Source organism: Porites lutea, chromosome 12 (genome assembly GCF_958299795.1).
Source record: "Porites lutea chromosome 12, jaPorLute2.1, whole genome shotgun sequence".
Taxonomy (NCBI): Eukaryota; Metazoa; Cnidaria; class Anthozoa; order Scleractinia; family Poritidae; genus Porites; species Porites lutea.
The window spans coordinates 260635-287740 of record NC_133212.1 but is presented as its reverse complement, the minus strand read 5'-3'; the positions used below and the strand labels follow the sequence as shown (position 1 = coordinate 287740).

Here is a 27106-nt window from a genome sequence, read left to right as displayed (position 1 = left end):
AGTACTCTTGTTTGGACTTGCTCAGTTTCTAGGTAAATTTCTCCCGGTTATATGTTGTCTCTTTGCGTTATCTTTTTGAACTTCCTTTAAACCCCCTGTATATATTTTTGTCTTGCTGTTGAGTGTTTGAGTCTTTCAGGGTTTGATCCTGGTTATTTTTTATCGTTAGGTGTTGCAGTTAGTTCATTTAGGCTGACTAAAAGCAAAGACGTAGTAAAAGTGAATGTACGACAAAATGCTTCTCTACAATGGACCTACGAAGTCGATGCGGGAGAAAGTTATTCTATTGTATGGGGAACCAGCCAAGATGGGGTAAATGTCCAGCATAAATTGTATACGAGAATAAAAGGACAAACAGCACAACGTTCGGCGCAAATGCCGACAAAGTTTGTTGACAGGGTGAAAATCATAAAGCAAGCCACTTTATTCATACAGCGCGTCGATTTGTCAGATGAAGGTTATTACATGTGTCAGATCAGCGGAGAGTTCCTTACAAACAGGGAACCGATTAGACTTGAAGTGATAGGTGAGTGTAAAATTTTAATTTTCGTTTTCTTTGAATTGCGTGCAAAGCCGAGCGCAATCCGTTTTAGTTATAAAGCAATTTATGTATGCAATGATCAAGGTCGCGGGCCTAACTGCACCCTATTTGCGTATTATATAGAGCGTTTAATTGCGCTCTTCAGAGCACTTTTGCAGCTTTTAGTAAATATTATTTACCATATATAAGGTAATGAATGCTTTTATCGTGCTTTCTGAATATTTTGTTCAAACAAAGCAACCGAGTAGCCTTCCAGATTTTTTTGGATGCGGTTAATTCGGTTTGGACGTGGAAGCTAACTTGATTGAGATCAACGACGATCAGATGAAGATAAAACTGATCTCGCAGAAAATCTGTTACCTGAGGGAAAGCTTAGGCATAAACAATGCGATCAAGGAACTCTCTTAAAACCACTATTTCATTGCCACGATGTTCTTGGGCATACGTAGTTGTTCGAAAAATCTGAGACAGTGTTCGTTTCAGCGAACAGTGTCTTCCTTACTAATACCTCTAGTCTTTAATGTTCGGACGATTTTGGCATTTAATTTTGTGTCAACATGCAACAGAACATAACTGATTTATCTGGGCCCGATTTCTTTAGCTTGGCGTCAGATTACCAGCATAATTGTTACCCAACAGATTAACAATTTAAAATCGAAAAATCGCGGTAAAAAAAAGTCAGTCGAGCGGATATTTCCAATCAAGTATCACCTTAAGACAGGACATTACAAATAGCAAATTTTGGGAAACAAGGGTTCTCCAAGCTTCTGTTGTTTACATTCATATCAGATCAAATTGTTTAGGTTTATAGTTGCATTACCCTAGCGATGTAAATATAGTTATCCGCCGTACGTAAGATCTAGCGGACAATTTCTCTCTCTAATATTAGTAATGTTTTTTTGTAATCTATCTTTATTATCCCGGTGTACAATTCAAATATTCTAAGATAAGATTATTCTGTCGCGGTAACGTGGAAAACGAGGGCCAATATTTTTTACGTGCTCTTTTATTCCGAGCAGAAAAGATGCGCCTACAACACTTGAATAGTTTGCTATTGTTCCGTTTAAATTTATGTCACCCACGTACATTTGAGGCGTAACTTTTCTGTGGGTTGGAAAATCATTAGATGAGAAGTGTTTCAAATGAAAATGTCAAAACCCACTTAGGAAGATATTCATTTTGGTAGTAGCTTGTAATGAGGGGAGACGGTGCAAAATTAATTTGTAATGAAACGATAAGAAGTCAAATGGCGAGCACTTTTTGTTCGCAGACATTTGGGACTTTAAAATGTGATAAACTAGAGGATTAATGTTTGTTCGTGACTTTTTTTAATACAGATCGCGAAGGACGCAAGAAACAGCCCTGTAGGTTTTCACCTCACACAGTGCAAAACAAAGCCCTTGCGACCAAATCTCACGTGTAGGGCATTTTAGGAATGGCTTTACACTGACTCACTTCTTTGTTTTAAAGGAAACCGAAATTGGACATTTAAAAAACCCAAGGATGGGGCTATTACCATTGGTCTGAGGGTTTTGTTTTGTCTTTACCGGAACTTTGAACTATTTTAATGACTGGTTGTCTTTTCTTTTTGAACAACTTTCAGTGGTTAATTTTTCATGAGACAGCTGGCAGAAGTGATAATACCACCCCTAGTGGGTATTTTGTTGACAACCTGAAAATTATTTGTCAGTCTGAATAATATATTTTTAGAGAAGGTACTAGTTCTGTTAAAGTGACGTCTAAAATTGTTTCGTATTGGGACCGATTTCAACAACAACTGGATAGTTTGGGTTTTTTATTAACTTTCCTACTCTTGAGACCTCAGTGTACATTTATAAAACTTTTAAATTTGCTTTTAGTTATTGAGTGTAATTTTAATGTTTTTTTTAAAAACATTTTTACTGAATTTCAACATTGGTTATGGGAAATGAAATTTATTTTATTTATTTGACATATTTTAAAGTTAAAACCTGACCGACATTACATTGGCATTTTGTGACTACATATATCAGACAAATCTACTTTATTGAAACAGCACATTAAATTTGAAATATTCTGAGTACACATTTGGGATCTCACTGACTTTGTGTTTGTAAATCTCAGAATATTCAGTTTCACATGTTAATTGTATCTACATATTTAATTTAAAAAAGGGAGATAGAAATGGATCATTTGTGGCAAATAAATGTGGCTAAACTCTTAATAATAATATATTCTGGTTTGCCTAAAGATATGTTCTTTCCATTTGACAGAATATTTGCAAGTTTTAATGCAAAACAAAACCTTGTGTAAAATATATTTTACTTGGTGATTATTTGGAAAGTTTTCGTGACATTCACATAGAGTCAATAACTAATCATCAGTTTGATAGCCTGGCTTGTGAAAACTAAGAAATGGGTTTCTTGCTTCTAATGTGTGTCACATACCTTTATAATTAAAAAAGAAGAGTTAAGCTGACGGTAAAAAGTATAGGGACAAATCATGCCGTGACAAGTTGTACTTTAAATTTCTGAATTAATTGTTAGGAAAATTTAGCACCCAAAATTGTAGAACAGTTTTACTGATTGACATTAACTAATGTTACAAGGTGACCTTAAATGCCTAACTCTTATGTAAATTATGAAGTAGGTGCTCAAAATGTGTTTAATTATGAATAGGCATCCCTCACGTACATACAGTGACATCATAGCTATTTCATAAATGGTGAAAATGACACCCACTGTGAAAATTAGTGCATGGAAATATATCAAGTTCTAGCCTCCAGCCAAGCGTATTTTTCCATTGTTTAGTTCATTCTCTTTTCATAAAATTGAACTATGTAAATATATAGTCCCTTATTATTGTAGGCTGCAATATGGTGAGAAATAGATCACATGCTATTTAATTTTTATCTTTGACTGCCTTTCTTTTAAAGTTCAAAAGCATCTTATGACAATGATCAGAACAGGTCATTAAGAGCTGGCAATGGTGTTAATAATAGTTAGGTGCAGTGTTGATTCAATCGTCAAGTGATTAAATGACTTTTTGCATGCAAAAGACTATCATTTTATCTTCTTTACAGCTGCCCTTAAATGTATTCAAGCTCCCAATGTATTGATCTTCTTTAAGTTTTGAGACGATTTTTTTCAAGTTTGGATGAATGTATCTTACTGCTAGCCTATGCAGCTGTTTTCTCTATGAGACAAACTTCCACACTGTACTTGCAGAAAACAGTTAATTCACAAAAATACAAAGACTGATCCCCTAACCAAAAGTTGGGCTACAATATGACATATTTTGTAGCCTTGTAATTTTGCCTGAGCCTATATATATATATTGTAATATATGATCAGCCTTTTTGTGATACAGTCAAGTTACCTGGAGTGAAAACAACTGATAGACCTGTACTTTTCAGTATTGTATATTACAAGGTGGGTTCCATGAAAGAGATGGTACCCCCTGTAATCTTTGATTTTAGGTCTTAAAGCACTGGAAGGGAGAATTCACAAACAAAAAGTGGACTCATAAAAAGAAACATTTTTTATTGCCTTTAACTTACTGATAATAATATGAAGGTTTAGATGACAAAAAAAAAAAAATTTAAGCTGTAAGCCTTGAACATGCAAAATGAGTTTTGAGCCACTAAACACTAGTTTTGGCATCATAGACTGAAACTGCAATATTTTTACCTAACAATATTATTAATTTCCTGTGTCTTATTGCCACATACTTCCAACTGAGTTTGACAAGGAATTCTAGAAAGTAACAATTTTGTCAAATTACAGGAATAGTAAAATATGTGTAAGAGGGATCAGCAGCTTAATGCATAATTGTTTTTTTCTAAGGGTAAGGTTATTTTTGTTGTTATCTTAAAATTTCGGAATTTTCTTCTCATTGTGATAATTCTTTATGAAACCTTATTTCTCCTCGATAGTAACAACATTTTACTGGTGTATCTGCCTTAACTCTTAGAATTTGTGAAGAACATCAGAACTATTTTAGCTCAGATAAGTTTCAATCTTCATTTTTCAATTTATTGTGGTTAGTCCATGCTGTGAGCATGTTGATTGAATATCTCATTTCCTTAAGTCATAAACATAACATACCGGTAATTTAATTTTGTAGTGAGCCTCATAAATTATTACACACAGGTAGGTACAAGACAATCATGGAGGAACCATTCTAGACCCCTACATTTCCTGTGGTTACTTGATAAGGAGAATATATTTAACAGTATTTTATTAGTAAAACCCTTTTCACTTGCTTATCATTTTTATTTATTCCAATGACCATTGTTTGATGGTAAGAGAACTGGATGCCGGTCACTCTTGAAGTTCAGGATTTCCAGTCTTTCTAAAACAAGGCAGTTTGATATCCAAGTAATTGTCATGTCAGGTGGAGCCTCTCAACAAGTACTTACAGGCATTCTAGAGACTTTTTTCCAAAAATGGTAACATAGCGTACATATTTCTGGTAGTAATCTTTTCACTGTAAATTAATTAATGAACAACTTTCCCTTCTAAATCTGGTATGGTGTGGCTGAATCATCTTAAATCAAAAGATTACCATTGTTTCAAAACTTATTGTTCAGTTTCCCACTTTATAATATTTATTATCATTTTGGGGTTACAACAGAGAAACACCCGGCAATCAGTGTACCTTAACTTAAGTATGCAATCTTATAACATTTTCTTTTCTTGCAGATCCTCCAAGAATTCTTCCATTGCTGCCAGAAACAGAGGAGTGGACTGAAGGTGAAAAACGAGAGCTTGCTTGTCACACAGCTGGAAGACCAAAGCCTAAAGTAACATGGAAAAAAGGCGATCAAATTCTTAAACAGGAGAGAAAAGTAGCAGTGACGAAACTAGATTTTCCATCTGTTACCTGGAGAGATGCTGGGTCGTATGTTTGTCTGGCAGAGAATGCTGGCGGCAGATCACAAAAGCAAGTTGAAATCACTGTACTTTGTAAGTTCACTTTTTTGGAATTTTACAGCACTTCTTCCACCCTCAATAAACTTTCCCCTTGTCACACCCCATCACTGCTTAATTGATGCTCCCCTTATCATACAACTTTCACTCATATTGGACTCTCCCTGCAGCTGCAGCCTTTGCAATTTGGACCTTGTCAGACTGCGTTTACCCTCATTTACCTCCCTCTGTCCCATATGCACAGTGTTACTATATATCTCCAGCCACAATTAGAGTCCTCGCTATCACACTTCTTTCACCTACATAATATGACTTCCCCCAAGCTGTACCCTGTGCTTTCTGCACTTAGCTTAGTTGTATTTGAGTATGGTGAGGTACATAAACTAGGATTTCAAGTATCATTCTGTTGAAGCATTGTGTCATCATTGTATTGCTTGCAGATGCACCTAAAGACACAAGCATCAAAACTGATGCACCACAGGACACCGTTAGTGATGGCTCTTACATTACCATCACTTGTGAAGCCCATGGAAATCCTCCCCCACAATATAAGTTTTACATTGAAGGTCAAAGTATAAATGACAGAAGCGCACAAAGGTCTGGGGAGTTAAGACTGACAACAGTGGGCTTTTCGCAAAGTGGAATTTACAGCTGTGAGCCTGAAAATGATATGGGAACAGGTCCCAGGAAGGACATCACAGTTTATGTCCGACGTGAGTAAAACTTTCTTTTTAAGGGTGAATGGTGTCTCTCTGTGTCTCGGCAGGATTTTCATCTGACTTACTACACTAAGTCATAAGATGACTCTGATTGAGTTGTGGGAGAAAAATTGTATCTTAACCCTTTAAGCCCCAATATCCACAAACAAATTCTCCAAACTGATCTCCATACATTTCCTTCATGAATGAGTTGAGAGAATTTGATAAAAGATCAAGGCATTTTCCCTTAGGTGATCATTTTATTAATTCTCATAACCTAATCTCTTGACATTGTATGGATATCGTTAGGAGAAAATTGATGTTAGTCACTAGGGTTATTATTGGAAATATTTGATCTAATTTAAAATCTCATATAACATGTTTGTGGTTTGGATCGAATCTCTAAGTCTCGTTTTCACTTGTATCTTATGCCTTTAACTGTTTGCTGACAAGTCTCAAATTTTCAAACATGGGTCTAATAATGGAGTAGCAGCTAATTTTCAGGTTTTTTCCTCATTCACAATACTCAAAAAATAGCACAAAATAATCTAACTGCCATTTTGATTCTAATCTTTCATGTTAACTCCTTACTACTTTTATGCTAACAGATTCACCACAAATTGATCTTCGTCCTAAAAATCAAAAAGTTGATGAGAATGGACAAGTTAGTGCACGTTGTGAAGCCAAAGGCTTTCCATCACCTATAATTAAATGGGTGAAACTCCTTGGTAACAAACTGGTTCGTAATGGAACGTCATCATTGTTCATTCAAAATGTGCAGCGATCAGACCACGGATGGTACAGATGCATAGCTAGTAATGGTTTTGGTGATGATGCCATTGCAGAATTTGAAATCAATGTTTATTGTAAGTTAAACTGATAAAGTATCATATATCAGTAAGTTATTGTGCAGACACTTGAACCGTGAACACTTTTTTGAGCTTTTTTGGTGAATGCATTGTTTTTTTTTCATAGTAAAGTAAAAATTCTTTGTAGTGAACAAAAGGGAAATTGATCTGTTATAATGGAAACCATAGCAGAATTGGATCTCATTATTTTAAGCTATTTAGTTCCACTGATGAGCCTCCTATGTGGCTTGCAATACAATTCTTATGTTATTGTTATTATTATTATTATTATTATTATTATTATTATTATTATTATGACATGTTGTGGGCTACACCCGTTACCAACAAAGTGTCTTGAAGTAGCTATATGTCACCAACAAACTATAAAGATTGGATTTCACCCAATAGCAGTATACATGTAATATGTAGTTAGAGTTTAGTTTGTATTTTAACCTGGGCATATCCCATATTTGCATGAGTGCCCTCTAGCCCAGCTGTTATCATAGCAGATTTTAGCATAGCAAGACCCATATTTCTTAACCCTCCCTTCCCTTGTATCCAGCTAAGTGTGGTTGTCTGACATTATTCCATTGCTTTTGACTGACTGTTGATCAACACAAACAATATCATCCTGATGCATTACTTTAATATAAGATGCCCCGAGGATTAACAGAACTGCATCAAGCCAAAATGTCCCTGCATGGTCAGGAAGTACAGCAGACCTATCATGTGTGGCTGATGGTAACCCCGCCCCTCGATACACTTGGACTAACAGCTCTGGCACTGTTGCTACTTCCGAAGTGAGTGGATTACTTCGGGTGACTCCTCAGGGAGCAGATGGATTTGGTCCTTACACATGTACAGTGGAGAATGACAAGGGAACTGACAGTCTGGCCATAAGCCTAGTGAAAGTTGGTAAGATTTAATAATAAGCTTCTATGTTTTATTGAGAGTGTTACCTCTAACCTATGATCTTATGGCATGGCAGCTATGAATTAAAGGTCCTAAAAGTAAGTGCGAGACACTTTGGTGACAGGGTCTTCGCTCATGTTGGCCACAGTTTCACATTGTGAAACACTTCTCCTGCAGCTATGAAAATTAAGTATTTAGAATGTTTAAGGTTTTATGGGCAGGGTATGAAGAATTTTATAATTCTTTTGGCATTTGGCCAATGAATCGTTTCATGCTATAATTTTGTTGTCAAGTGATTACATCATTTTATGACACCAATGATTTATAATGATAAGGCAAAATTTATACCCATTACTTAAAGTAGAATTGTTTCCACTTGGAAAAGGAATGGATTCATAAACTGTAATTCAACAATTTGTTATAACAGTGGATATCATGACTAATATTTCTCTGTGTTTTTGTTTTTAGATCGGCCAGTGGTGGAGTTGAAATTTCAAGGCAGTTCTGATGATTCTATCTCCTTGACTTGGTCACTGTTATCAGATGAGAAAAGCAATGTCTTTTTACAGCACTATATTTTGCAGTACCGGACAACGGACAGTAACAGCTGGATTAAAACAGTTCCTCGCATTCCTCCCCAAACAACTAGCTACCATCTAAGTGGGTTGAAACCATATACTGAATATGAGGTACGGCTGTATGCAAGGAATCAACACTTCACAAGTGATCCATCCTATTTTGTAGCAATGACTACTGCAGCAGGTAAGATATCCTAGGGTATTGTTTAGCTTAGGAGATACCAGGGGAAAGGGTGGGATTATGATGCTTATCCCTGGGAATGGGTGGATAAAGATGCATTATTATCACTACATGTGGTCAAATGACAAACTGCCCTCTCTAAAACGCTCCTCTTTGCTGGCCAAACGGCAAAGTGCAAGCGGTAAATGGAATTTGCAGCCCGCAACATGATTTCATGTTAAGGATCTTTCCTTATAAAATAAATTTGTACGATTTGGCCTTGTGAATTGATAACAATAACAATCACATGACTTTTGTTGGCAAAAGAATGTCAGAAGGTGAGGAAGTCTCAAGAAGCCATGAAGGCTTAAATAGGTGAGACTTCCTCTTTACATTAGATTTAGTTGTTACTATAGTTATTCATTAAATATATACTCATACAAATAATGTGGCCCTCCACAGGATTTTGATGCCAAAGCTGAAAGCATGCTCACGACATGCTTCCACTTTAAAGCAAATTAAATTTGTCTCTCTCCCTTTATGTGGCATGAATGGGGTATGGTGATTAGCACACTGCACACTGAGCTTCAGATCAGAAAAACATTTGTTTGGACTCTTTTCTCTTAATTAATGTGTATGTGCATCCCATCAAAGGGAAGCTCAGGACATTATGTTCCATTCAGATCCTTGAATGAATGAATGAAGCTTTATTTAATCTCGTCAAAAGCCCCGATAATTAACGGGCCCGTAAAGCTGTTGTTGTTTACGTGCAAGATAGAGGTTTCAATAGTTTTGCATCTAACATGATGAAACTATCAGTTAATGCAACAAAATCGAGTAGTTTGCTTGCCAGGACCTGCGCTCTTATTCTTTATATTTCGATTTGAATATTTGATTTCGGGCCCTAAAAGTTACCAGGACTTTCGAGAAATGGGCCCTTGGCCTAATTGGTGATTATAATTATGTTCTACACTTTATACCAATGATTTATTGTCCAGTTGTTGCCATTTTTTCAATAGAACCAAGTCCTCCGCAAAATGTTCAGGTGTACCCAATTAACGGCACAGCCATGCATGTAAAGTGGGATCCGCCACAGTACCCTAATGGACCACTGGAATTATACAGTGTGTTGTATTCTGAGTCAGACAGCTACGTTGGCGATGATTTAATGATGATGATTGTGACAGTTATGCCCAATGTTACGGAAGCTTTCATTGGTGGGCTGACCCCATTTACAAACTACACCATCAAAGTCAAAGTAGAAAACACTGTTGCATTTGGAAGCAGTAAGCCACTTTATATTCTAACAGAGACAGCAGGTAAATCTGACCTTTAAATGATTACCTGATTACAGGAAATTAATGCATCATGACAATTTCTTTGTTTGATGCTTTTTGTACATTTTGGGAAAGTACAACAAACAAAGTTTTTATTTTGTAATAATTTTCTTCATTTTGAAATTGTTACCTTCTCTTTCGCAAGAATTATTTCCTTCATTCGAATGCTGTTTTCCACTAAATTCGCATTAATTTAAGTTGTGTTGATTTCCAATACCTTAATTTCATGGAGCATTAATTTCCTATAATAAGTAATGGTAAACAGCACTGAGTGGAGTCCAGTTTGGTCTGTAATCATGCGAGTGATTAACAAAATCACGGGAGTGCGATCTGTTTAATCTTGAGTATGATTGCAGACTAAATTGGTCAACACGAAGTTCTGTTACCATTTAATCATAACTTTAACAAAATTTATGATATATAAGGCTCTTTTTTAAATCAAAACACAAGAAATTCCAAGAGTTTTTTTTGCTAGCAGAGAAAAAAAAAACATTTAAATGCATACAGGATGGTGTGTACTGCCCAATTACTTTGGCATTTATGACATGTATTGTCCCATTAAACTGTTCTATTAAGGCTGAAATCAAGGCAGTTGATAGCCAATCAGATTTGAGAATTTTGTCATAGTTCTGATTAGGAAAGAAATGTAATTAAGAACTGATCAATTGTTTAACACCCAACATGATGAACAAAAAAGAGAAATCTTCTTACTGCCCTTGAGAAGGTTATAAGGCATTGTGGCTTTTTTGTGACCTACTCAAGTGCTCTGTTGAAGAGTTTTACAAGCTTATAATTATTCTAGCTAAGATGAAATACCCTGTTATGTTTGTGACCAAGCCTGCAATGGCTTAGAAAAAAAACAGATGTCCAAAACAGATGACAGGTACATACTAACTTGCAAAGGCCCTACACAACTCTGTGGTGTTGACAGGTATGATGTTAATAGTTATTTTCATGTATGATCTGTTTCAGCTCCTAGTAAACCACTTGATAATGAGGCTAACAGCACTGGTCCTCACAGTGTGCGACTAAAGTGGAAGAAACCAAAGGACCTTAATGGTGTAGTGGTACTCTTTAAAATCAGGATGCTTTGGAGATTCAAGAATGTAAAGGGAGAGTATAAAAGAACCGAACTTACAGTTCCTGCCAAAGTGACTAGAAGGGCAAGAAAACGGAGATCTGCCAATGGAAGACCTGGCTATACAGTTTTGCAGCTGGAACCTGAGAGAGAAATTGAGCTTCGAAATATACAGCCATTTGCTATTATTTCAATAAGGGTGGCTGAAGGAACCAGGGATGCTCAAAATAACGTTTTGTGGGGTCCATTTTCAAACAATCAAACTGTTGAGACTGAAGAAGGAGGTGAGATCTGGCTTTAAGTACTGACCCTCCTAGATTTACAGTCAAGATGGCGTTACATGAAATTAAGGCACAGTAATGCTGTGCACAGTTCTTACTGACCGATGAAATCCTTAGATGTTGCCAACCTTTTAAATGAGGGCTACTGAGAGGGACCTTACCTGTGGGGTGATTATTATAAATTATTGGACAATCACAACCATTTGTTAGTTGATGATAATGACCAAGAAAAGAAAGGAAAAAAAGACATCTCATAGTTATATAGGAATAGCTCCCAGGAGTGAAAGGCAAAAGCATATGATTCATTGACATACTTTAAATCTCTGCCAGTTTCTCTGCTCTTTATTAACCTATTTCTGATTGGATGTTACCTTGCCAGCTCCCAGTGCACCACGTAATGTTGCAGTCACCGACAAAAAGCCAACATCTGTAAAAGTCACCTGGCTGCCACCTGAATTCCCCAATGGAATTATTACAAAATACAGGTTCCTGTACTCCAACAATACTGGAAAAAACTATACAGTAGAGGTTACTAAAGGATTAAAGAATTCATCCTTATTTTATGTTATCACTGGACTCAAGAAGGATACAGACTATTTAATATATGTGAGTGTTTTAATTTGACAGTTAAATTAGTAAGACTCATATTAATTATTACAATATTGCTCTCTGATGTTGTGTTTCACCCCCTGATGACATGGATATGGTTTTCCATATGTTTGCTTTAACATGTGGCTGACAGGTTTTTAGACCAGTCTCGTTCCTCAGTTCAGAAATTCATATATTCATCAGTTCATAAGATCTGTGTGTTACATATATTAAATCTTAACTAAGGACAAAGGAGTCCCAGTCACCATCTAAAATGTGTTAAGACCTAGAGGGATATTGCTAAAACAGAGAGTTATAAGCTATAAACGAAAAACATATATATTTTTTAAGCTGTCAAGATAGTTAACCTGCAATAACATTGAGGCTTGAATACTGGATAGTTGGAAAATGAAGCTTGCTGATCTTGTCTCTCTTACATTGCTGTACTTTGTTCACCATGTCTCTGCCAGGTTCAAGCATTCACCAGCAATTATCCTGGAAAGGTCAGTTCTCCAGTGTCAAGGATTGAGACCACAAAAACACCAGGTAAATAATCAATCAATCATTCAAATAAACAAATAAATAGATTGAGGGCCACATATTAAGATCCTGAAATAACCAGTTGCTTGATGAGCCCATGGCCAATCTGAAAATGTATGGCAATAGGGCATAACCCTGCAGCAGGACAAAAACAAGGGACAAACTTCCATTGGATATTAGGCAGTCATCATTGGTAACTGTATTTGAAACTAAGCTCAAGACTTATCTTTTTAAGGATGGCTGTTCGATTTGAAATTTTTAAAAAGTTTTATCCTTTGCCTGAAAAATATGGTACTTGATTTATTGTTTAGATAATGTAGTTTTATTAGTTATATATTAGACAATAAGTGGAGTATGGCACTCTATAGATGCATTTAATTTTAATTTTAATATCTTTAAGTGCATAATAATTAAATGCATTACAGGGCTTAAAATAATTTCTGGATAGTCTCCAGACACCCTGACACATATCGTTTCTGGCCGGTCAAATTTATAAGATAAATAACTCTTAAAACAGGTGTTATGTAATTCCAAAAAGTCATTGCTTAGAGCTTATAGCACGTATTGTCAACAGTAAATATAAGGTATTACAGCCGCGAAGTGAATTGTAAACAATGGTTCTCGTTGCATTTCACCTGGGATTTCAGATCAAAGTTCTGCAATACACAGTGACTTGCTTCATACTGATAACAACTGAAAAAACTGAACAGCATGGAAATTTAAATTTATGTCATTTTCAATACAATCAAATGAGACCGGTCACCATGTACGGCAAGACGAAAGTTTGACCGGTCAACTTCCCAATCAATCTGGACATAATTGTCCATTGACCAGCCGTTATTTCGAGCCCTGCATCATAATTGACCCTTGTTTAATGGATTATAATATTATCATTTTGGCTTTGTTTTAGGAGACATAGCAGGACGTAGCAGTGTTGATAATAGCTCTCTTTATGGCGGAGTCTTTGCTGGGATAATTGTTTTGGCATTTGTGATTATCATTGTTGTGTTAGTGATAAGGTAGGTATATAGTAATTTACACATAATAATTGCTTGTGCAACGCAAGAGGAAACAGTGTAGTGAGAAAAATGATACATAAAACTGGACTTCAAGAATTTTTCTGTTTTACTGATCTTTTGATTGTTTGTGTGTCTGCTTTTCTTCTGTCTATGTGCAGGGTGTCAGTCTGTAAATTTCTAACCCTGATAAATATCTGATTTCTCCCTTCCTGATCGTCTTGACCTAACGTAAAGGTCACCACCAACCAAATGTTTTGATTTTTAAACAGATTATTTAATCCGCATCATATAACTGTTTTATAGTAAATAAAAAGAACAATTTTTAAGAACGTACAAAGTATTCAAAGGGGACAGTTTACGAAGATTTGTGGCTCCTTCAAATATCCAAATGCAGTAACTTTCATTGGGAGGATATGCTTAAAGTGCACACAATATTCTGCAATATTTTTATTTTCAGCTCCATTAAATTCTGTGCTTTTTCTACCTTAAGGTTCAAAGGGTTATGTAGATATGAATCCACTTTCATGATAGAGATTGTCATTAATGTATATGCAGATTTGAATGTTTATGTAACGTAATGCTACTTAAATAAGTAGGTGTGGTCACAGTGAGACATTAATCTTACATGGTCTGAAGATTAAATACATTTCAAAACTGAAATATCTCTTACCCCTTTGACAGAAAACACAGAAGACGGCATGATTCTACAGAACTTGACGGCAAGGGATATGCTGTTGCCAATTCTAATGATAGTGGTATTGGAGACAAAGAGTCATTGGACCGTGTCCCTGGAGTTAAATATTTACAAGGTGTACGACGAGGATCTGAAGGTTCGGAGTCATGGGTTTAGTTAGTATGGACTGAGCACCTTGGTATCTTGGTTCTAAAAATTTTGCACCACACAGCCCTCCTCATGGTTGTCTAAATTTGTAGTCTTAGCCTTAAACGAAAAACTGTCACCACAGCTACAAATAAATTTAAAGAGCACTGTAAGATGAAGAAATCCACTAATCTGGGGCCTCTTCTAAAAAAATCAATGACCTGCTGGTCTGCTTCCAAACAAGATTTGTTCACCTAAATTACGAGAATTCATTATTTAAAGGCACTCTTTTTTAGTATTTTTTTTCTGTTTGATCTCCAGTTAAAAATTTTGAAATTCCATGAGGTGGCTTAATGATAAACTAATAACTATGTGTTATTTTTACGGTGTGTGGGAGTCAGTTAAAAAAACTTAAACTTAAAATTCAAGGCTTGAACTGGTATCCAAGATTAGCCATTTATTAAATAAACCACTGGAACCTAAGAAAAATTCAAGTGGTGTGTTAAAAATATTGAAGAAACTTATATAAATGTAAGAAAATATAATGTGCAAACAAAAAAAATTCAAATTATTTTAGAGTTTTTAATATTTATTAATATTTAAAGTCTGAGAAAGACAAAAATTCCAAAGAAATTAGACATTAGACTATTGTACATGCATTTACATATGCTGCTTTTCTGTGTATATAAATAATATTATATTTAAACTGCTTGAATGAACAAGCAGCTATGCTCAGGATATGACACCAGTAAGTTTAGTCCTTTGTGCAAACCATTTACTGAGTCAGTGGTGAATGAAGAATTAGTAAAATGAGCCATCAGCTGCAGTAATTACAGTGAAACTAGAAAAGCTGTGAATTTAGCTGTGACCCAGTTATTAACGTGCAAGACATTTTAATGCAACAAAATGCAAAGTTCTAAAAAAAGAATAAATAAACGTTGATGGTGAAACTTGCTAGCCTGGGGGGTATGGAGGTGGGAAGGGAAACACAAGATTTTTTCCTTCTCTTCTTCCCTCCTGTTCTTCTTCTTCTGTTCTTCCTCCTCCTAGCTCACAGTCTACTTGTTGTGCAGCTGCACAGCAAAATTTCCAACTTAAATAAAATTGCACCAAACGTTGCATAGCTAGCACAAAAGCACCTTAACTGAAGTGAGTTTTATCACTTAAAGCACCAGAAACGTTCTAGATATAAATAATCTTTGTATTCACAGTTTCTCTGGGATTATTGTTAACACAATGTACTATATGTAGAGTTCTTTAGGATTTTTTAACAAAATGTGACGCAAATTTGTTTTGGCTCTTTAGACCTTTTTGAAAATTACTCATTTAAGGCATTATACTGAACAATAAGAATATCTTGTTGAGCTTGCAAACTAGCTACTAGTATTGGAACAAAATTGAAATAAACAGCCAACTGTTGCAAATCACATTTTCTATGGAAACAAACTGCAAAAATATTTGCAGTGGTAACAAATTAAATTATAATAAAATCATTGTAGACAATTTTTGGTGTAGTAGTTAAAGAGCACCATAATGTCGAATAGACAATAAAAGACTGGTCATAATATTTTAAGTACAAAGTTTTAAAATTGCCATTGTTACATAACATTTTTTTAAGTTGATTTTCATTCCCATTATTACTATTTTTATGGATCAATATGGTGTTTATTTACCTTATTTATGTCTTTTCAAAATTACTGTTTTGTTTTCTACTTTTTTGATAACCATTAATTGGTGGCTTGGAAATTGTAATTTTCAATTTGTTGAGGTATTTGGTATTTTTTTGGTTTTGAAGTAACAAAAATGTTCAGTTCTATCATTGTATTTACATATATTTACATAAACTCTGAACAAACTTTAAAATTTTGGCTTGGGTTCGCCACTCAATCTGGACGGGAAAACACTAACTAATTTTTAATTATCTTTTTCCTTTAAAATTGTTTTATCGTCATTCATATTTTCTTTTTTTGCTTCATCACAAACTATTCTTGATGTTTTTTACAATTTTTTATTTGTCTTGTTTCCTCAACTCCTTTAGGGTTTAAGTTTCCTTCGGTTTAATTTTTTTTTTACGCTTGTATATTGATTTTTTGGTCGTTGTTTCAACATGCAATTAAAGTTATTTTTCTTGATCTAGAAGTCTACTTTGTTTAGGTTTTGGCTTTGCAGAAAAATGAAAAGTTTTTTCTAGTTTTGTAAGAAATCTAACATTAAGTTGTTATTTTGTATTTAACTCAAATACTCAACGTCCATTAACCTTGAAGCTGTAAATATGAATAATATTCTTCTTGAGTATTTCCAGAAGTAATTTATGGCTGTGAATAAAAAATAAACCTGAGATTTATATGATATGAAACGTCAGGTGAGATGCCTGAATTAATGACTAAATCGAAATAAACTTGCAGTTTTTCACCTCCATTGGTCAAAATTTTAATAAGTGTTTGAAAAAATAAAAACAATTTGACTTGTGTTTGAAAACTTTCTCGTTTGTCACAACGTGAATGCTGACCAGGGTGTAATCATTTGGAGTGCTCCAGCTGGCTTCCACGAGTTGCTGCAATTTGTTTTGTTACATATGAAATGAGTTTTATTATGCGAGATTTTCTAAGGTGAATCGCTTTCTGTAAATGAAATTTCCAAAAGCTGACGTGTTGAGCGATAGCCCTTGGTCAAAAGTTTTCAAAGACAAGGCGAATTATTTCACAGCAGCACCATGAATCAAGTTCCTCTCATCAAGTGTTGTTTATATGTGCCATATTTTAAGCGCACATCTTTTAAGTTGGCACCGCTAGGAAATAAATATTAATAACTTCCCAGATCTAACGTTTAAGATTTAAATAAACCTTTTAGCACGATATTGTCAACAAACACGCTGTGCTTTGGAGTATAAACTGCCAAGAACTTCTGAAGACGGGAAACCCTTTACAATGAGCTCTGCAGGTGATTGCATGGCAAACGACTAATAGTAATCGACAGTTAATGAGTAAGCTGACATTAGCCAGGTCCTTGTTTTCCCTACAAAACTCTTGTAAACACCTAATTCTTAATAAACCAAGGTAAGTCCTAAAATTTTCCTTAACAAAAAAAGTCAACACCCTTGAAAACAACTGAATTTCTCGATAATGTGCTCCCAACTAAGTTTAATTCCAACTTTTTTAGCGTAGAGGTTTAAATTAAAACTTCAAACGTGAATGCTGTAATGGAGTAAAACTTCTTGATTAATTCACAAATTGTCTTAATATGTTAAACCATAAAACCTCTTAACTGGAAAATGTTAATGTTCTCACCTGATATCATGGAAGCCCGAGATGGCGAAAGATGGCGGCATCTGAGCAAGATGACGATGTTTTGCCGTGACGTCAGAGTATTGATGTAATGAAATTCCTTGATGCTTTTTCCATAAAAAATAGAGTCTGATTTCAAGTTACATTATGCTCTAAAATGATACAGTGCTGTGGTTTAATTTTGTCTATGGTTCATTTTCTGTAGGTTTCAACACGATTGTCACACATTACCTTCACCCCTTTTTCAAAATGAAAAGGAAAATGAAATTTGAACCAAGGATATAATTTAAGCGCAACAAATGTGTATTTAACGGATTAGTGATCTATCCTTACAGTTTAATTCCGATAAATTTGGATCTGTCAAATTTTTAGAAACTTGAGGGGGAAGGGTGGCAAGGCTCTACGCTATAATTCTTACTTTTACAAGTATGTTGAGCATGATAAGCTCTGGTTATTGACCCGATAGGTCAATTAAGTCGCGATGTTATAACATCACGGTTTAACAGGTGTGCAATAACATTGCGACTTAATTGACCAAACTTACATGATACAACTCACTTTGACCCTAAAGATAACTACCGCACAGGTTGTCGAAACGTCAGTCACTGTCAACAACAGTCCTATTCAGGACTACGTTCACCCGGACAATCATCCTCAACTTACTTATGGAATGACTCCTAGGTTCAAACCTTACAAAATTCTTAATTTTGTTGTTTTATTCTATCGTGCTGATTCAGATCCCTGTAATGTTTTCGTAAATGTAATAACATTTGTGCGATGTTTTTTTTTCTTCCTCGGGATGCCTGTGGTTAACTCTGGGTATATTACTTTCAAAGAGTCAAAGTAAAGTAAAATCCCTTGTGGGCTTCATGCAGTTTTAAGAGGGAAGTGCAAAGACTTACCTTCATGACTGATTCTTCCTTTTTAGATGTGGTTGGTCCAGGCAAGTTTGTAACCAGTAAACCAATTCCCACAGAGAAGCTTCGGGAATATTGTGAAATAAACCACGCAGATAACAACAAGTCTTTTACAGAAGAGTTTGTGGTGAGTAAAGTTTGGAATCTTCATACATGAACACGGTCCAACAACCAACTAACTAATGTCTCAGTCGGATGAATCGTCGTTCAATGTGTAGCAGACTCAGTTTGGTCATGTACTTGACAGATTTTTCCAGTAGAAAAGCTATTTACGTTTTAAATCACTGGATTTAGAAATTCTGCATGGAATTGAACGGCATATGTTTGACAGGACGGTTATCACGTGTTGTTTGCAGGTGTTTTGGTGCCGTTCATGCACGTGCATATGAACATGCTCGTGCATGAACTGCGCGTGTGCTTCATGTGAGATGCTTAGCTCAGATAAAAACCTTCTTTCAAAACAGTCCGACTCTGATGTAGCTTAGATGCTTACTTCCGTTGTTTCATGTTGTCACTTGTCTTTATCACATTTTAGTCCATCAGGGTTCCTGGGCATTTTACATGGGAAAACAGTCAGAAGCCAGAGAACAAACCCAAAAACAGATACAAGAATATCATTCCATGTAAGTAAAGTTGTTTCATTTGTACGATAAAAGATCTTGGTTGTTCTTTTAAAATTGCATGTGTATTTATTTTGCCAGCGTTTTTTTAACCCGACGTTACGGTTTTTTTACGTCTCTACAGATGACCATACCCGGGTGACTTTAGCTGAATTAGATGGCTGCCCAGGGAGTGATTACATCAACGCAAACTTTATTGATGTAAGTGCGCCGTCATAAATAAGACGTGCATAATCAAAGATTATTTTCGTACGCTGTCGTAAGACCACTGCCTTAATTTTAATAATAGGAGGTGAAGCCTTATTTTGAATGTAGTTTGATATTTTTGACAGGGCTACAATCACCATTGCAAGTTCATTGCCACGCAAGGTAAAGAAGTTGTGTTTTTATTATTCAACTTTATTTTCCCTTCATTAATTTTTTCCAGAAATAAACGGGAAAGTACTACTATCTTTTTTTTCACCTCTAGAGTTGTTGAGTGTTATGACCTAATTTTGTTCTGATTTGTGTTTCAGGTCCTGTGGAAAACACATTTGGAGACTTTTGGCGCACGGTCTGGGATCAAGGTGTTTGTGTCGTTGTCATGGTTACAAACATCGTAGAAGGAGGACGGGTATGTTGGCCCTTTATTGACCAATATCACTTCAATGCGGGCGACAATGCGGGGAACGCGTTTCAGTGTTAATTAATGACTACTTTTTTAAACATTGAAGATAGGTGGAAGTAAGGAATGAAATAACAGAAACTATTTAGGCCATATGGTAATTCTTTTACATCTAGTACTACTAGGACGTCACGAGGATCAAAATGCATGATTAAGGCTTCTTTGCATGTGTAGATTAAATGTTTGAAGTACTGGCCGAGTTCCTCCCCAGAAATGTACGGCCCAGTGTTGGTATCACCCGGTGGCGTGGAAGAATTGGCAGATTACGTTGTCAGAAAGTTCTCTGTGCAGATGGTAAGAGATTTAAACATATTCAGTTATTTATTTACTTGTTACTTGTGGGTACATTTGTTGTCAAACGACCAAAACCAATATTTTTTTAGATGATTTTTTTCAAAACACTTTCGTTATGGTTTATGTGATTTTTCACACCTCATTTTGAAAAATCTTCTCTTTTATAAACTTACCCGGATGTTTATTTCATCAGTGATTCATTTCACGTCACACGTCCTGTTGGGAACTGTTGTATAACTTATCTTACGTGATTACCATATTATTAGCCTGCGTAGCGGGCGCTTGGAAGTAGTGGGCGCAAGAGAGAACGGGCGCCCGCGAGGGAGACACGCGAGGGATGAGGGAGCTCCCTCTCCCCTCGCGTGTCACCTCGCGCGCCCGTTTTTTCTTGCGCCCACTACTTCCAAGCGCCTGCAACGCAGGCTACCATATTATAAGATTGTCAATGTGTGTGTGGTGCAAGTTGATTGACTTCGTGTTGTTTGCGTTGAGTGATTTGTATTGCATGACTACCAAACGTATCACCTTCTCTAAGCAGCTCATTTCTTCTTTCTTTAGACATCAGACACAGCGGAGTATCGCGCTCGTGAAGTAACTCAGTATCACTTCACAGCTTGGCCGGATCAGGGGGTCCCTACACACGCTACTTCCCTGCTAGCTTTTCTAAGGAAGGTCCGCTCTTCCATACCAGAGGATTCAGGCCCCATTTTGATCCATTGCAGGTAATCTTACATAACATAACATAACTTTTCAATTCTTTATGATGGTGTGCGATGTACTCATTAGCTTTCAAACCAAAAGGGTTAAACAAACTAATTGTTGCCTCAAAGGTTTCAAATGATTGGACTGGATCTACTGCCATAGGGGTTAGAAGATCAACTTCCCAATGGCTGTTTGTTATTTTCTACATAGAGTTTTTTTTTCTAGATAATTGTCTCCTTACTTTCCGTAGTACTATTTTTTTGAAGCTGTAACAGCAAATGTCTCTCTTTTTTCACCAGTGCTGGCGTGGGCCGCACCGGTACGTTCATTGTCTTGGACGCCATGATGGACCAAATAGATGCAGAGGGAGTGGTAGACATTTATGGATTTGTCGCTCACATCCGTCAACAGAGAAGTGCTATGGTGCAAACAGAGGTAATGTGGGACTTCTTTTTTTAGTGACAGTTATCGTGACATATTAGCGTGACCAAGCGTGACATTTTTTTAAACAGGCACAGTACATATTTATCCATGACGCTCTGATGGAGTTCGTGACATGCGGTAACACTGAATTTCCCGTTCGTGAACTACCAGAGAAGTTACGCGTGTTAAACACTGTTGATCCCGACAGTGGAGACTCACTTCTGGTCACCGAGTTTAAGGTACGTGAAGCAGTGTGAACGCGCTGGCATGCTTGCGAGGTGAACATTCACGGTTTGAATGTACGCAGTTACTTGCAAAGGTTATGAGTTTGTGGTTGGACTTTTCATACGCTTTTACTCGAGAATAAAGTGGTAAAAAGGAAAAGCGTTTCCTGATTGTTAGTCTTATATTCATGTATTTTATCAGCGTTACTTCTCGATACATCAGACCTTACTTAAAGTTAGTTGTCGCACAGGAATCCCATTCTGCGGGTAGAAGGCCATACTCTTTGGTTTGCTTATGACAGTGTTTAGTTGTTTTTAAAAATGAGTGAATTTACTTAAAAGTTGTCTACATCTAACAATGGTGTGTCAATCTTGCTTCATAGAATCTTTGTCTAGGCGACTCTGATTACGACTCGTTTATCAGCGCATCACAGCCGGAAAACAAATCCAAAAACAGATTCGCAATCCTGCCATGTGAGTGTTTGATTCTTGCGTCTGTCTGAATCTTATTGTTTGTCTCCAAGTCACTGTTTCTATGCAATAGGTTAGAAGGCACTAGAAAGGCATGACCCACATTAGAACCTGCTCTATCTCCAGCGCCAGAGCAAGGTATCCTGCAGAAAAGGTTCTATTGTTTCGCGTTTTTTTAGCCTCCCCTGTCGCGCATGTCTGTCTCGCGCTTCTTGTCTGCCTCGTGCCTCCGCTTCTGCAAGCTACGATCGAGGATGAAAACTGAACCTCAAAAGAACGACTGGCTAACGGACTAACCGTTGGCGTATCCGCGGTGTAAAACGCACCAATGACATCAGAGAGACCTTTGAAGTAATTTCGTCTTTTCATCGTAAGGTTCTAATACCACTTCGGTTGTCGGAGCCAAAGACCGGTGATTTCAAAGTCTCAATGGTAAAGGGCGTTTGTTTTTGGGTTTCATTACTCTAATCGTTTATATAGAGAAGCAGTGTCCTATTCAGTTGTCAGTGATGGTCGATTATATATGTGAGTGTAGTCTTCAACAGGACTGTAAATAACAAACTGTAGCACGTGCCGTGGAAGCATCAGTTTCTGTTCCTTTCATTGCTGTTCAGCGCTGGTCTCACACGGATGGCCATGTTTGAACACTGACAGAAAAATTAATATGAATTTTTTTTATTCCGTCGCTTACCGATTTTTAAGCAACAAATTATTATTATTTTTTTGTCTGTTTAGTTGACCGATCAAGAGTGACCTTGTGGCCTTACACAGGATTGGTTGGATCTGATTACATCAACGCTAGCTTTGTTGACGTAAGCAGCCATATTTAATATTGTCTCCATTATATTTACCCACTCTGGTTGTTTCGCTACTTTCAGTTAGTTTCCTCTGTAATACTTGAATAAACTCAAATTTTCTATCCATAGCAATCTCTTCTACCAATGTTACTCATTTGTTGATACAACGCCCAAGGTTCTCCATGATAATCTGGTTGGGGTGTGCTGCTCTTCCAACAAAACACTCATTTTTAAGAGTAACTGAAAATAGGTTGACTTGCTAACAATGTTGAGACCTAACAGCTGAGAAATTCACAACTTACCTCCAAATCTCATCACTTTAAGATAGTTACTTGGTTCTGTCGTCGTCGTGGTTTGTTTAAGTGTAACCTGCGATCAGGCGGTCCTTCTTCCCTTCTGTTTTGGAGACGAAAAAAAAAAAACCGCCTGATCGCAGGTTAGTCTAAGTGCCTATCGCTACTACAATTTGCCGAGGTAAAGCATAGTTTTTGCTTTACTCGTTGCAGAGCTTTCAGCAGCGCGAAGCATTCATCGCTACCCAGGCCCCGCTAGATAACACGGTCGTGGATTTCTGGAGGATGATTTGGGAGTATGAGGCCTACTCCGTGGTGATGCTGTGCACCATGAATGAAATTGAACAGGTGTGAAAACTAATAACGTGACTAGTTAGGGTGGTGAACATTAATATTACAGTATTAGAGTTTTATGTCTAGGTTTGAATAAAAAGTCTTTGAAACAAAGATCTAGACTGCAAAATTAGTTGGGAAGGTTAGCAGTTCATTTTAATGTTCAAAAGCGCTAGTTTGCCCTTTTGCTAAATACCTCCAATGTTGGGATATAACAAAACAAGTGCGCGCACAAAAACTTTAATTTTGTTTAACATTGGGACAGGGAGCGGGAAAAAAAGTAAAAAGAGTTAAAAAGTAAGAGCCTGCCCAACACTTTTGACGATGATTGCATCTATTACGTCACAGTCAATATAGGATTATTCGATGTTATCAATTGTGCGAATCTTAAGAACCCGGTTAACTGATAAATTCCTCGCCTCTCTCTTTTCCTTCCCTTAGAAAGAAAAGAACACGTCTGTTGACGCTAAACCTAAAGTCGTGATACTTGGTTTTGTTGTTTAAGAACGCCGCGCCCTCCCTTCCTCCACTCACGCCCAAAAAAAAGAAAAAAAAAAACAAGGATAGCCAATTCTAGTGATGAACGTGAAGTGTGGATGAACATTTGATAGCGTCACGCTCTTAGGGGAATGGAAAGTAATTATGAATAATTTTGTTTCCTTACAGGGGCAATGTGCGTATTATTTGCCCCGCAAAGAAGAATTCATTGTTTTTGGTTTGCTGATGATTGAAGTCGAGTCCGTAGAACAGAAAAACGGTTTCTGTAGGCGAAACCTCAAGATAACTAACACAAAGGTAAACCAATCGTAGGTATATTATTCTCGAACATTTGTTGTTGTCGACTGAGCTAGCGTTTCGAGTATTAGCTCTGCTTTAGATCTGTAAAAAGTTTGAGTAATTGTTGTTACGTATTATGTAAGACTTGTCCCTTCAGCAGACATGATATAAACAGGAGCCCTCATAAATTAAAATTACATGTATAAGAATACCAAATAAAATGTCAAAGTGTAGTTAGTAGCAAAACGAAATCACACATACTGTTGTACGTATACAAGGAAATTACAAATGCGGTTGTTGTTAGCGTCACTTTGAACAGAGGAAACGATTTGCACCGCTTTGCAGCATTCGGGAGCTCATTCTAAGAGTTTGCTCCTTGGTTCGCCATGGCCTTTCTTCTAAACTCAGTTCTTACAGCCGGAATTACAACATTTCATTTAAATAACAAATCTTTTTATTTAACAGAGTGGTGAAATTCGCAGTATTTACCATTTCCACTTCACTGACTGGGCGGAGCGTTCCGTTCCCCTCAACGGAGTTGGCCTTCTGGATATGATGAAATGCATCACGCGCGTGCAACAACAGACAGGCAACGGACCAATAGTCGTCCATTGCAGGTATGACGTTATCGTTTGCTCTAACGCGAGCTTGCAAAACGGGCGCGAAATTTTGTACGCAAGTTTCATAATTTTGGGGGAAAAAACAGACTTGATGTTATATATGTGGACTATCTACTGAAACGATATTTTTAGGCGAAGAAAGTCTTTTTCGCGTATTCATGAAAGATAAAGCTGCCTGGTGACAATGTCTTACTGGTATGAAGCTACCCGTTTTACTTTTCACCTTTACACTGACGAGCGAAACCACATAAGTCTTACGTCTGTACCAAAACGTCATCCAGTCCTTTGACCTGAGGAACATCTACATACTTTACTGGGTCTCGGCTTTTAACGTCTTTCTTTCTTTGAATTCTCCTAGTGATGGAAGCGGCCGTACAGGGACGTTTTGTGCAGTGAACATCGCCCTGGAGCGAGTCAAGTTAGATGGAACAATAGATATGTTTCAGAGTGTACGGCGCCTGCGCACTCAAAGACCTCTTATGGTCCAAACAGCGGTGAGGAGAATTTGCGTTTGTTTGTTCAGTTTATTAGTTGCTTGCAATGTGTTTCACGCAGCACCTTAAAACAGATTACCTTAAACCATTCATTGAAAAGCCCCACGTTTGACTCATGTCTTTTTTTACGCTAAGCATTATATGCTTAGCCTCTTCTATCAAGTAAGTGTTGTGAAGTGGCAAGAAGAATTTTTTCCTCATCCCTTGTTTTTTTCCAACAGGTACAGTACAAGCTCTGTTACGAAATAACTCGCCTGTTTGTGGATTCTTACAGCGATTACGCAAACTTTAGGTGATAGAAAAAAAGTTCAAGCAACTTCCACTTTACTATTAATGTATGGAATGTTCAAGTTCATTTCTACGAACTGAACGCAAACTTCACGAGCAACTAGTTGCTGAGTGATATGACGTCACGGCGATGTATTTATGATTCCACTTTCAAACCGAAGGTTTCGGCGAGAGCGTGCTGTTTTTCATTGGATAGAAAGAATCGAAAGTTTTGCAGTTCAGCCCCAGACATCTGACGTCACCGAAATATTGAAGATGAAAAAGTCAATTTGGAACAGGAGCTAATTGTTCCTTTTCATCGCCGAGGAAATTAAGGACTTGTACACATCAAGGATACAGGATACTTTGTTTCAAAAGAAACAAACATGCGTATAGCAATTGTAGGCTATATTTGTATAAAGGACAAACGATTCTCGTAGATTGCGAATACTGTAATTTTCGCCTTGTAAGAAGCATGTTTAAAATGCTTGATAATTGTAGATAGTATATATTTTTAGAGCACCTAAAGTGAATTTGTTAGAAATTCGTTTTCCGACCTTGAGATTATTTTTGTATTATATCAGGACGATCGGGTGTTGGGCAGCAGACAGCTGTGTACAAATGTAATCTCGTCCCCAGAGCCCCCGCTACTTTTATACAGCGGATAGGGTAATGTTGGTGATCCCCGTCGTTGTACAAAGGGATCGCGGCCTCTGGTAACGAGATTGACAGCTGTGATACAATCTTTTCAGCAAGAACGGCAGCCATAGTCACTACAGCCCGCCAGCTCATTCAGGGTAGAGTCACCAGTGTCTTCCAGCCGTAAATGTTTGAATATCATACAAAATTTCTGTCGTTACCCAGCATTGATCTTCAAAACGCATTGCCAGTAGTCTACATATAATCTTAGGAGACGTTTAGAATCGTTTACAGACGAAATGTTGTCTTTGAATGAATTGAACCTTGAATATTGCCTTTAGATATATAAATTGATTAAGCTGCGATTTTCCTCGAACTGTTTTCATACCCTGATCACCAATATGGAGCTACTCGTAGCCTAGAAAGTACTGTAGAAATGTAGGAAAGAAACAAATGGCTGATTTGTCATGCTACAAAAAATAGGAGAGCAGCTTTTCATGACATTACTGCTCAATATTTCTAGTTGAATAATATTAATTCACGGACTAGAGCATTTATTGTATAATCTTACAGTAACTGCCTAACAGCAAGTAAGCCTGATTACAAAGGCGGTATGCGTCCTATTTATGTTTCAGTCGTGAAATTTGTTTGGTTCTGTTCACTTGGTCCAAGAGACCAAAACCCACAGCTGACAAGTTAGTACCTGATGTAGGTAGTGTAGAAAGCTTGCTAAACGGACTTTTTTCCACTCAGAATAAAATGTTTTGAAATTTTCTATCATGTTTGATTTATTATTAGATGTTGTCAAGAGAGTAGAATAGGAAACTTAAGCAAATACGTTTTTGAACGACGCACGTCAATCGGAAGTGTACTTTTTGCATTCTTTGGCAGTGGATCTGCCCACATTTCCGAGCAAATTGTCTCTACAAGAGTAAAGAAATCTAGCAACGGTTGACGTGCGTCGCACAAAAACGTGC

At 36.8% G+C, this 27106-nt stretch overlaps 1 protein-coding gene across 1 annotated transcript; it reads left to right on the top strand.

Moving 5' to 3' along the window:
* The first annotated feature begins 224 nt into the window (after positions 1–224).
* LOC140953533 (receptor-type tyrosine-protein phosphatase S-like) lies at positions 225–26904 on the top strand. The gene is made up of 28 exons (XM_073402939.1): positions 225–526; positions 5224–5487; positions 5892–6164; positions 6758–7015; positions 7652–7912; positions 8378–8671; positions 9667–9966; positions 10957–11346; positions 11723–11949; positions 12402–12477; positions 13382–13490; positions 14172–14320; positions 18523–18638; positions 19047–19134; positions 19256–19332; positions 19464–19500; positions 19647–19744; positions 19970–20089; positions 20648–20811; positions 21091–21226; positions 21304–21453; positions 21822–21912; positions 22645–22721; positions 23213–23347; positions 23999–24127; positions 24575–24726; positions 25088–25223; positions 25445–26904. Exons 1-28 carry the CDS (start codon positions 376–378, stop codon positions 25517–25519), a joined length of 4533 nt encoding a protein of 1510 aa, XP_073259040.1. The 5' UTR covers positions 225–375; the 3' UTR covers positions 25520–26904.
* The last annotated feature ends 202 nt before the right edge of the window (positions 26905–27106 follow it).